This window comes from Zosterops lateralis, assembly GCF_965231275.1.
Source record: "Zosterops lateralis genome assembly, chromosome: 2".
Taxonomy (NCBI): Eukaryota; Metazoa; Chordata; class Aves; order Passeriformes; family Zosteropidae; genus Zosterops; species Zosterops lateralis.
In genome coordinates this window covers 98,495,458-98,506,552 of record NC_139763.1, presented here as the reverse complement: position 1 = coordinate 98,506,552, position 11,095 = coordinate 98,495,458, and the positions used below count along the sequence as shown (strand labels likewise).

At 42.1% G+C, this 11,095-nt stretch overlaps 1 protein-coding gene across 2 annotated transcripts in view; it reads left to right on the top strand.

Annotated features, from left to right (window-relative positions):
- Window positions 1-206: 206 nt before the first annotated feature.
- CBLB (Cbl proto-oncogene B) overlaps window positions 207-11,095 on the top strand; it is a 128,211-nt gene continuing 117,322 nt past the window's right edge. The window contains exons 1-2 of one of the 2 annotated variants that reach the window (XM_083854364.1): window positions 207-488; window positions 1,317-1,475. In XM_083854364.1, the coding sequence (XP_083710490.1) occupies window positions 333-488; window positions 1,317-1,475 (315 nt within the window). In that variant the 5' untranslated portion in view covers window positions 207-332. The remainder of the gene's footprint in view (window positions 489-1,316; window positions 1,476-11,095) is intronic. The other variant, XM_083854365.1, reaches the window with a different exon arrangement.

Genomic DNA, 11,095 nt, shown 5'->3' with positions numbered 1-11,095 from the left:
CCCCAAAGGCCTCAGGCTGCCCCTCAGCAAGCGGGACCAGGTGGGACGGCAGCCCCACCTCCCTCAGCTCAGCCCGACCCCGGCCGGCCCCGCTACCGCCACAGCTCCCACCCTGCAGGCGCTCCTTCCCGCCCCCTCCTCATCCCGAGCCCGCTCCCGCCTGCTGCCCCGCCCCGTGTTTAAACCCACGCACATTTGCTGGATGCTGCGTCAATCAAGCCAATCTGCCGTCGGATTGGCTGTGGTGCGGCAGCGTTCCCGCCCCCCGGGCCGAGGGCCGCGCTGGCGGCTTGGCGCGCAGGCGCGCAGGGAGTGTTGTGCCGGGGGTGGGCATGTTCCGAGGAGAGGAGCGGCCGCCAGCGCGCCGCGGGGAGGGGGCGGGCGCGGCAGCAGGAGCGGGGCCGCCGCCGGGGAGCCAGCCTCACTTCCTAGGAGCGCGGGGAGACCACAGCCTGCCGGGGGCTGCGAGCGGGGCCGCAGACAGACCTGTGCGTGTGCATCTCTCTCTCTCTCTTTCTGTCTCTCTGTCTCTTTTGCATGTGCCTGTCGGACTCTCCACACACGCGCGCACATTCCCACCCACCCGCCGGGCGGGCAGTGCCGGGATACGGGAGGGCGACGCGGGCGGCGGGGCAGCGGCTCTCCACGCTTCCCGCGGGGCAGCGCTGGCTCTCTCTCGCTCGGGGCAGAGTCCTGCGGGGCGGGATGCGCTCCGCCCGTCTCCCGCGGCACTGAGGGAGGGAGAGAGGGAGCCTGGTCCGGAGGGACGCCTCGCCTGCTCTCCGCTCCGCCGCGGGGCCGAGGAGCCTCCCTGCCGCCTGCCCTGCCGCCTGCCCTGCCGCCTGCCCTGCTCCCGGCGCTCCCGGCGGCCGCTCTCGCCCTTGGCGCACGGTCCGTGCCCGTGTGTGTGTGTGTGCGCCGGGCGCCAGGTCCCTGTGCCTGCCCTGCCCTGCGGGGTCCTGCCTTCCTCCGCTCCCTTCTCCCGCTCGGCCAGGGCCTCTTTTGTTGTGCGGTGCGGGGCATGTGCCCGCGGGCGGCGGGGCCGGGCAGGTCCCCGGGTGTGCCCCCCCATCCCGATGCTGCCGCCGGGGTTGACAATAAACCCGGCATCGCTCTTGCCGGTGTGTAAACCCGGGCCGGGCGGCTTCACGCTGTTGGCCGTGAAAAAGTTAAGCTCGTTCCTCAACATGCCCTGATCTTGCCCTTTCCTGCCCGGGGAGAAGGCGGTGTTGCCTCGCAGGCTGCGGCGGGTTCTGTGACAAGATGTGTGTTTGGGAGCGCCCTGTGAGCCCGTGTTTCTGTGTCCTTGCGGCCAGCTCGGCTCCCAGATGGCCAATTCCCTCAACGGCCGGAACCCGCGCAAGGGACGGATCCTGGGATTCATCGATGCCATCCAGGATGCTGTGGGCCCCCCCAAGCAGGCAGCTGCCGACCGCAGGACTGTGGAGAAGACCTGGAAGCTTATGGACAAAGTGGTGGGTGTCTCTATGTGTCCGTGTATACACACACACAGTAAAGAATGGGGCTGTTTCAATACGAACAGCTTCTTCCTGCAGCTCTGAGTGCTGCGCTGCATTTGCCTCAGGAAGTTAGGGGACTTATGTTTTAGGTTATTTAAGCATCATTTGTCTTTTTTTTTTTTTTTTTTTTTTTTTTTTTTTTTTTTTTTTTCCAGTGGCCTCTGGCTATGTTTTTTTTTTAATCTTGGTTTGTGGAAGGAAAACAAATGTGTGTGTTTGCCTTAGGCTATTGTTATTTTCAGATCCTTAAAAATGACTCAAAGTTGAAGAGCTGTCCTAACCAAAAGCTGCTTAACTTAGACTTGTAATCACATATTTTGTGTGTTTCGTGTTGTGTCACACTGTTAGTCTGCAAACAAGACCTCTGAAGTATTAAACTCCAGTTGAGCTAATTGTCCTGTGAGATATGTTGGTGATGGCAGCATAGATGTGTTTGTGCTTTTAGGAATGTGCGTGGGGACTGGGGGATGTCACTCTTGTCAGTTTAGTAAACAGATTAGTATGGCATGCCTAACTTTTTAAGTATGTGCTCTGCATTTTAATGACTTACAAGTACATCTACTATTAATTTTGAAACTAGAAATAAACTTTACTGAAACTCGTTTTTCAGGAAGTGAGGAGATAGACTGTAGCTTTTTACCTCTTATGCTTCCCCTCACCAACCTGATACATTTTGTTTGGTAGTCTTTGAAATGACAGCTTGCATCATGATAGATTATCTGGGAGAGTGGTAGGAAGAGTTTGATTGTAACATGGCTTGCTGTTCAGGAGATGCAGGCACTCTGCTTTGCACAGGGGGTGATACTTAAAAGCTTCCTCTTGAAACTGCTGAGCAGGGAGGATTACTACCTGTTGACCTTGGGTCTGCATGGCGATACAATTACCACTTTTTAACTCTGTGATTTAGTGCAGCTCTTTGCTCTCCCTGTGGCTCTTGTGAAATAAGATGTTCAACGTTTCTTAATGTTCCTAATTAGTTATACTGGCAGGGTGGAGACTATTTCATGTAAGGTGTCTTTATAAGTGTTATTTTTAAAAGTCCTGGAAGGCTCTTTTTTGATGCTCCAAGAGTAATATCTGTATTTCTGCTGTGTTTGCTGATAGCAATTATAAACTGAACCCCCAGCTTTAGTAAAAATAGTATTATCACAAAGACTTGGTTGATGTTTTCCTGTCAGTGGTCAGGATACTGTTAACAGTGAGTTCTCTTTTACTAAGAACTGCAAGTACAAGTACTTGAAAGTAGGTACTCTTCTTCAGTAGGAGGAAGTTTTCAGCTTGGAAACTAGAAATCTGGTTTGTTGTTGAAACCACGTGGGGAATGCAGAGGTCTGATTTCCTTGTGTCAGGTCTTTTACAGATCCATATGGTAAGGTTATATCCTGATTTGTTTGTATAATCACAGTTACCAGAAAGTCTTTATTCCACTGATTAGACTTCTGGATAGCTTTCACTCATCCAGTACAGGGTAACTGTATTTATCACAGCCCATCAGAACAGCCAGGAAGGCCTGTTTGGTAGAAGTCACTGGAAAGGCTGGACATTGTGCTGTGCTTCCTTTTTCATTTTACTGGATAAGTGTCCTCAATTTGGATCTTTAATGTATCCTCTTTAAGCTGCTCTCAGTTAATCAAATTTTATTTCCAAATTGTATTAAAGTATACCAGACAGGATGATGTCATAGTGTGGGAATGCTCTAGCTTGTTGGTTGAGTTTTTAGCATTTGGTACTTGTAGTGGAAGGATGTGTTTGAGCAAATTTAATATGCTGGCAAACAATTTAAATCTCAGCCTTGTGTGGCAGTAGACACAGGAAGGTCATTTTTTCCTCTGCCTACATCAAACCCAGGGATTAAAATCAGAAATAGAAACCTGCTCGATCAACTGTTGTTTTAAATCCCATTTCTGGAGTGTGTCCTATGACTGGTTTCTGTGGTGGGTCAGTGATCACATTAATACCTACCTATTGAGGGCAGTAGCTCTGCCAAGTCACTGGGGTGCTACCCATAGTAAGGTTGTGGCTTGGAGGCCTATTTTACTTGTTGTAATAACAGTTATTATGCTTCTTTCTTCCTTAACTATAGTAGCTGTGATAACCATCTTATTGCTGTAGTAAGGTAGCTGAAGTTATCCCCCATTCTAATGATGTTAGGAAAATGAATAATGGAAACAAAACAAAGCTTTTATCTTGACCAAACATGGGGGAAAAAGAGCAGCCTTAAAAACTAATGGCAGAGCTCAATAATTTCTGGCCTGCGTTTGGTTTTTTTTTTTTTTTTTTTTTTTTCTTTTTTAAAATTGCCATCTTCTATCTTTCCTTTATTTCCTTCTGTAATTTTGTCCTCTGGCAGAGGTTTTTGTATGAATTATTTGTTTGCAACAATAGGGGATTAACCAATACTACAAACATTCCTACCCTATAAGAACTGTACTGTGAGGGTAGTTTTGTGGTGTATGCAAAAATTCTGGCTACCTAGACACCATGCAAACTTCTTTGTGTAGAATTGGTTATGTGTCCTGCTTTCAAATTGTTCAGATTTCATGATAATACCAGTTTTCCATGGGCTGATACTTTAGGTTGGAATAGGCAAAATATGGCAGTTCTGTTTGGGTGCTTTCTCTTTAAACTTTTAATATCAGTTTGGATTTTGAAAAAGAGTTCTTTAGCAGGATAGAATGTTGGAATAGTGCTCCTGCTTAGAGCCTTGTTTGTAAAACTTACCATAAGCAATATTCTTGCAGGGAATAAAAAGAAAAATCTACATGTAGCTAATCAGTGAATGTAAATTGCCTTCTGTCTATATATCTTTTTATACTTCATACACTTGGGATCTGTCCTGTTTGTGGTTTATTGGTATGTCTTATGTGAATTTACAGTAGTAACTGCATTATTGAAAGGAAAGCAACATTTAGCATGAATGTCAGGTTTTTCTACTGCTTTTCTCATGGGTAAGCAGTAGCTTTATCATTAAGAACCAAAAATACTATAATTCCTCTACAATGCAAAAGATAATATTTCTTTTATGATTTAGAAGGCTAGCCTTGCTTTTTAATGCTTGCATTGTATAGGAAAGTTGACCTCATATCTCTGGACTTATAGGAAGCAAATTACTGTTTTTAAAACACGATCTATATTTTAGAAAGTTTGTATCCTGTAAATAAATGAAAAATGAATATTGTTAACAAATAACTCAGGTCTTCCTTTAAACTGTGTCTAAATTACATGATTTTTTTCCCCCTGAGATTGTAAACCTAATGGCCTTTAAAACTTAGACCCTAGCCATGTATTACTATTACAGAGTCATGGTATGTTGAGACCAACTTTGGGAGAGAATTACTACTAAGTAAACATTGGTGTAGTTAGGTCTGTTTACTGCTTGGGCTATTTAGAGTTGTCAGTACTATTTTTTCACACTTCACTCTTGAGGGATTCAAACTGAAAAAAATCATGACATATTCTGAATGGGATTTTTTAAAACAGGTATATTTCATCAACTTTTAATCACTTTTCATTCCTCCTATGCATTAGGCTTGAAAATAATTAAATTTTCTACTGTGAGGATTAACAATATTGCCTAATCTGCTTGGGTGCCCTGTCATGGCCCCACCAGTTGCTTGACTCTGACTCTATAAATGTGGATGGCATTGATTTGCTCTTTAGTAATTATTTAAGAGCAAACTAGAGTGCTTCTCCAAAGCTTATACTATCAACTTACTGAATAAAAGCTGTGTTACCTCTGCAGCTTAGTATTGTGGTTTTCTTTAAATTAACATCTGTCAGCATCTGAGTATATAGAGCATGGTAGCTGAAACTATGTGTGCGTTGGTTAGCCTTTGCAAAACTTCATGTAATTGATTCCGTGGTCAAAGTTGGTAGGAAATCTTATGTCCTATGTATGCTGCTTATGGAAAAAGAATACAAAATTAAACAGAGGAACACAAGCTTTTCTTTTTCTAATTGGAAGAAAGTAAAATTACCCTCCAAAGTCAACTGTCCTTGTGGCATCAGCATTCTTATTGTTTATTCTTCCACTGTGGAAACACACGGCTCAGTTGCAGTGTGGTAGCTGTTGAACAAGCATTTACTGTATTCTCAGGCAAAGAGATTGGTGTTTGGGCTACCTCTATTTATATTCTGATAAGAACTTTTTTTTCCTATGGAAAACGAAATACATTGCAGTTAAGGTAACTTCAGGGAGGGAGAAATCTTTGTCAAAGACGCATAATGTTCAAACTTGGACTATCTTCCTTATTAGCCTCTCCTGATTAAGTTTTTCAGAATTCATTGTTGGTTGCATTGTGGATTGCTGGAGAATGTTATGGTATCTTAACTGCAGAGCTACCTTTATGCTATTTCTGGTGTGTCAAGGCATTCTCTAATTCTTTGAGTATTCTGTGCAGCATGGCAGAGGACACTGGTTCAGTTGGGCAGTTTGGAAGGGTAGTTTTGGAAGTGTGTAAGCACTGATGCTCCTCCAGTTGTTCTGACCCATTCACTGCAGCTGAAAACAGCATTTAGCGGATGTCCTACTCATTAGACACTTACTCTGTTTTAGCTGAGCTACTTTCCTTGTATTGTCTTTGACTAGCCTTAGGTGTTTAAACAGATTGTGTTAAGGCTGCTGTACTTTGCTTGAACAAGGATCCTTTTGTCAAATGAGTCAAGGGCTTTCAACTTTGCTTTAAAAAGTAAATAGAAGATAGTTTTTATTAAGAAATTAATTGTCTGTATAGAATAGGCCTGGATTCCTCTCATCTCCCATGATGCTATCAAATAATGCTTTATAATTTAGGTCAACTATCTTCAAAAGTGTTATGAGTAGTGTCATTTATTTTGGTTAGGGGTAGGAGAGGATGGAGATGAGGTTAGTGTTTTTTCTGCAAAGGAACTAGAGTTAACTGTTTCAAAATCATTTTCTGGTAGATTAAGGTAATGCCTCAGTTTTCACAAAGTTGCACTCTTATTGTTTCTGTGATTCTGGATTAAGTGCTTGGATTTTTCCCTGTGTGAGAGCTAGTGAAAGGAGCTTAATTTTGTCTCAGTTTGCCTCAATAAGAGAGATATTTTTTACTAACTTGCTCACTGCTTTTCATTTTTCACCACTGAGTGCTTGCTAAATATATACATGCTTACTTCCAGTCATAACAATACAAAAATCACACAGTGATATGATTCATGTCCGCTCCTAATGTGTTGGTGAGAGTTGCCTTGTGAAGTGCAATATAGAGCTCTTTATTTTAGGGGTGCTGGTTTTTTTTTGGTTTGTGTTTGTTTGTTTGTTTTGAGTTCTGTTTTCTTTTGAAGAAAGGTCTTGGCAAATCTTTTGCGTCAGCAGGTGTCATTTCTTATTGCTTACTTTTAATTGTGAACTGCTGTGGTATGTGTCAGGATATCCTGACTGGAAACCATATGGTTTACCAACCATCTCCTTACAGACTTACTTCCTTTGAAGCCTTGTGTACTCTGTAAAGTGAAGGAAACCTTATACTACTTCAGTGGATCACTGATTTGAACATAGTAATTTTTATTTTTTTTTCAAGTATAATACATAAAACTGATGAAGGTGTTGAAGAATTTTTGTGTGGCTTTCTTAAAAGCTTGTTATAAAATGAAAGGTTCTGATAATGTGATGCATTTGTCTCTCCAAATTCAGCAGAAAGTGAAGCCTTGTAAACTGTCTTATATGTAATGATGTGAGACTGAAGAAAACTTTCTAGAACTTCTGAAAGAGAAAACAGGTCTTCCTTATAATTGTATGTTCTTTTTGTATAGCTGAATGGACTGACTGTTGAAAATAGAGCAACCAGCAAAAATAAATTACTTTTTCTTGTTTTAATATTTTAATGATATTTCTAATATATATGAAATCTCTTATATTCTGCTTGTTGGCACATCTGGTCAAAAAGATAGACTTCAGAAAGATAATTTTTTCTTTGTTCATGAGATTTAAGTTAGGGTAAATAAGTAATTCAGAATGATTGCAGCCTTCTCTGCTTGTGGTCTGCTCTCATTGCTGACTTCTTTTTCTGAATAAACATTTTGAACTTTCAGATTTTTTTCCCCTTGTTCTTGTTACTTCAGAGGGTTGTAAGGCCTGATCAGTGACAGATTTGTGTCCCCCATAGTTGGTCTTGTGAAGAGTGTCAGTCTGGTTTCAAGTTTTCACTACACCAGAAATCACAGTGAACTCAGAGTTCAGAGGAAAAAAAGTCTGGTTTTCATGAAGATTTTCACTTCTGTATTTGGGATTCCAGTTCTTCTTACTCTTCTACTAAGAAATTCATGTATGTTTCTGCATGGATGATTTTCAGGTCTAGCTACACATGTAAGATTCTTTGGCCATGTTTCTGACATCTCCTTAGAGAATTCTATCTATCAGCCTAACTTCAGTGTTTTTCTGATCTTGAAAGAATGGTATCATATCCAACCTTTATTCTTTGAGAATCCTGCTTTAGACATCTCCTAACCTGTTGTCTCTATTTTTTATCTTGATGACCTTATCTTTATCACATAAAATACAAACGAGTTATTTTCAGTTTCAAAGCTCTTGCAGATGTCAGTTGCAGTTTCAGACTTCATTACCGGCCAAGAGATGGTCAAATATGCTTTACTTTTTTTGTTTTGTTTTGGGTTGGTTATTTTGTTTTGTTTTGTTTTGTTTTGTTTTTGTTTTTTTTTTTGTTTTTTCTTCCAGCTCATTCTCAGCTTTAAGGAATTATTTATAAGCCATTAAATTATTTGAGAGCTTGCTGTAGAACTTAGCAGTTTGTGTCTAGAAATACCAAACTGCTAGTGTTCAGTCTCTGAACCACTCTTCAACGTGTTGAACAGCTCATGTATTTGTATTTGCCTGCTCCTGTGTTGTTTTTTTTTGTTTGTTTGTTTGTTTTGTTTGTTTTTGTTTTTGTTTTTTTTTAATTTTTTTTTTCCTACTGAGATTTAAATTTCTCTGGGATAAGGACTGTTCTACAACATCAGAAGGTTTCCTGATGTATTACTTGGTCTAAAAGTTGAAAGAGTAATCAAAATTACTAAAACAACAATCAGTGAAATGAGGAGAGCTATTGTAAATGTCATGTTTTAAATGCTGTTTTGGATAGTGCTAGACTTTTTAAAAACTTCTGAGTGCTTGACTTTTGTCCACTCTATCTCCACTTTCCTAACTATGACCCCCTGTTGCCTCAGTCTGATTGCCTGGTTGTGTTCCTGGACTGTATGTTTCAGACACAAACTATTACCTGTTTTCTTTGCTGTTTAGGGTGCATGAAGGTCTGTAAGTGGCCTCAGCCTTAAGGCAGTGAATTTCTTAATGGTGTAGATACAGAAATTAGATGAGAGGTCAGCAATAGTGATAGAGCTTTGAGTTTAGGGAGATGAGCAGGATACGGGTTTGTTCCCCTCTCACCCATAAAAACTCAAGGATGCATTTTTTTTCCAGTTGATAGTAGTAGGAATAGGAACCTACTTTCAGCAGTATTAAGATATTTTTATAACCTCATTAGTTACCTCAAAAGAACGTCAAAGTCACTAATATATAATGTGGCAATCTCCAAATGATGCCTATAAAACTTTTATACCACATGGTCTTAATTTTTTCATAAGTATTTGCATATGTGCAGCTGCACACACATCTAGAATGTGTCTCCGTGCAATGTTTTAGCCCAGCCTGAATAGCTCAGTGCAACAGCATTCAAAAACTACCTTTTAGTTTTAGTCTCTTTTCTTTCTAGAACAGAACATTACAGAATGAACTATGAGAAAATTTAGATAGTCAGGAGACAATTCTAATCTTGTTACGTTAAGGACATGTAGGAAACAAAGAGTACCTTTCTCTTCCAGTAACATTTCCAGTGGAAACTAGATTTAAATAAAGGTATTCTATTAGTTTGAACTTATTCTTTGAGTAACATGTATTCCATTTGTGCCATTTGCGATCACAGTAATTCCAAGTCGGTTGAGATGCTTTCTTCTATTTGGTTTAAGTGGCAAAGTTTTAGCAGTGAAGGGACTACAGGGGTAGTTTTGCTGAGGCACTGCCAGAAGCTTCATCCCTGTCCAGTAGAGCAGCCAGCTCCAAGATGGACCTGCTGCTGGCCAAGGCAAATCCCACTGGCAGCAGTGGTGCCTCTGGGGTAATGTCTTAAAGAAGAGGGGAGAAAAGTTACTGTGCAGAAGGAAGCTGCAGCTGGGGAAGAGAGCAGTGAGAATATGTGTGAGAAACAGCTTTGCAGCCACACGGTTCAGTGAAGGAGGGGAAGATGTTCCAGGTGCTGCAGCAGTGATTCCCCTGCAGCCCATGGTGACGACCAGGCAGGTCCACAGGGGAGCTGACATTCACTGTAGTCCATGGAGAACCCCACGCCAGAAGAGGGTGATGCTTGGAGGGGGCTGTGATACCATAGGGAACCTGTGCTAGAACAGGCTTCTGGCAGGACCTGTGGTCTCATGGAGAGAAGAGCCCACACTGGAGCAGGTTTCCTGGCAGGACTTGTGACCCTGCAGAGGAGCTAGGCTGGAGCAGTCTGTTCCTGAAGGACTGCACCCTAACCCCTGTGCGGGAAATATGTTCTAGAGGAGTTCATGAAGAACTGTGCTCTGAGAGAAAGACTCACACTGGAGAATTCCGAAGAGACTGTCTCCTGTGGGAGGGAGCCCTGTGTGGAGCAAGGGAAGAGTGTGAGAAGTTCTCCCACTTAGGAGAGAGGAATGGCAGAGATAAGGTGTGATGAACTGACCACAGTCCCCATTCACCATCCCCCTGTGCTAGGGAGGAGGTAGAGTGGAAAATAAAATTAGGCCCAGGAAGGACAGAGTGAGGGGTGGAATGTGTTTTTAAGGTTTGGTTTTATTTTCTTGTTACCCTACTCAGATTTGACTGGTAATTAAATGAATTAAGGTCCCCAAGTCTAGGCTAAGTACCTTAATAATATGTACCTGTGACAGTGTTTGGTGAATGATCTCTCCCTGTCCTTGTCTTGACCTATGAGTCTTTTGTTATAAGTAGGGGAATGAGAAAGAAGCTTTGGTGGGCACCTCCTCATCCAGCCAAAAGCAAAGCACTGAATTTCTGTTCCAGCCAGGAGCTGCAAAACAATGAGTTTATAATATTTTTGTTTCCTGGTTTACAGTGTCTTTTTTTGAGTACCTAAAGTCTGTCTGTTGTAGGTAGGAACTTTTGAACCACTGTCACAGCTCAGACCATTTTCTTACGTGCAGAGCTTTCTAAACTAAATTTCCCTAGGGTCTAAGAGGCTATATTGTTGGATAAAGAAAAGAGAGCCAGCAGATGACAAAGTAATTTATGTCAGTTCTTAGTAGATAAACACCTGTAGCTAAGTTAATGTGCAGCAAACAGATCTGTATGAAAGTACTGCTCCTGGCATTTGTTATATGCTGTGTTTTGATATGCTCCTTAGCATACATTAGGCAGGAAAAGATATACTTTGGGGGAAAACCCACAAAATACGTAGGTAAGCTTGTTTGCTTTTTATAGGTGTGACAAGATTAAGTCAGATTTTGCCTCTTTTGATGTTAGAGACTATGTTGGACTTTCACAGAATATAAATGAAGTAGGA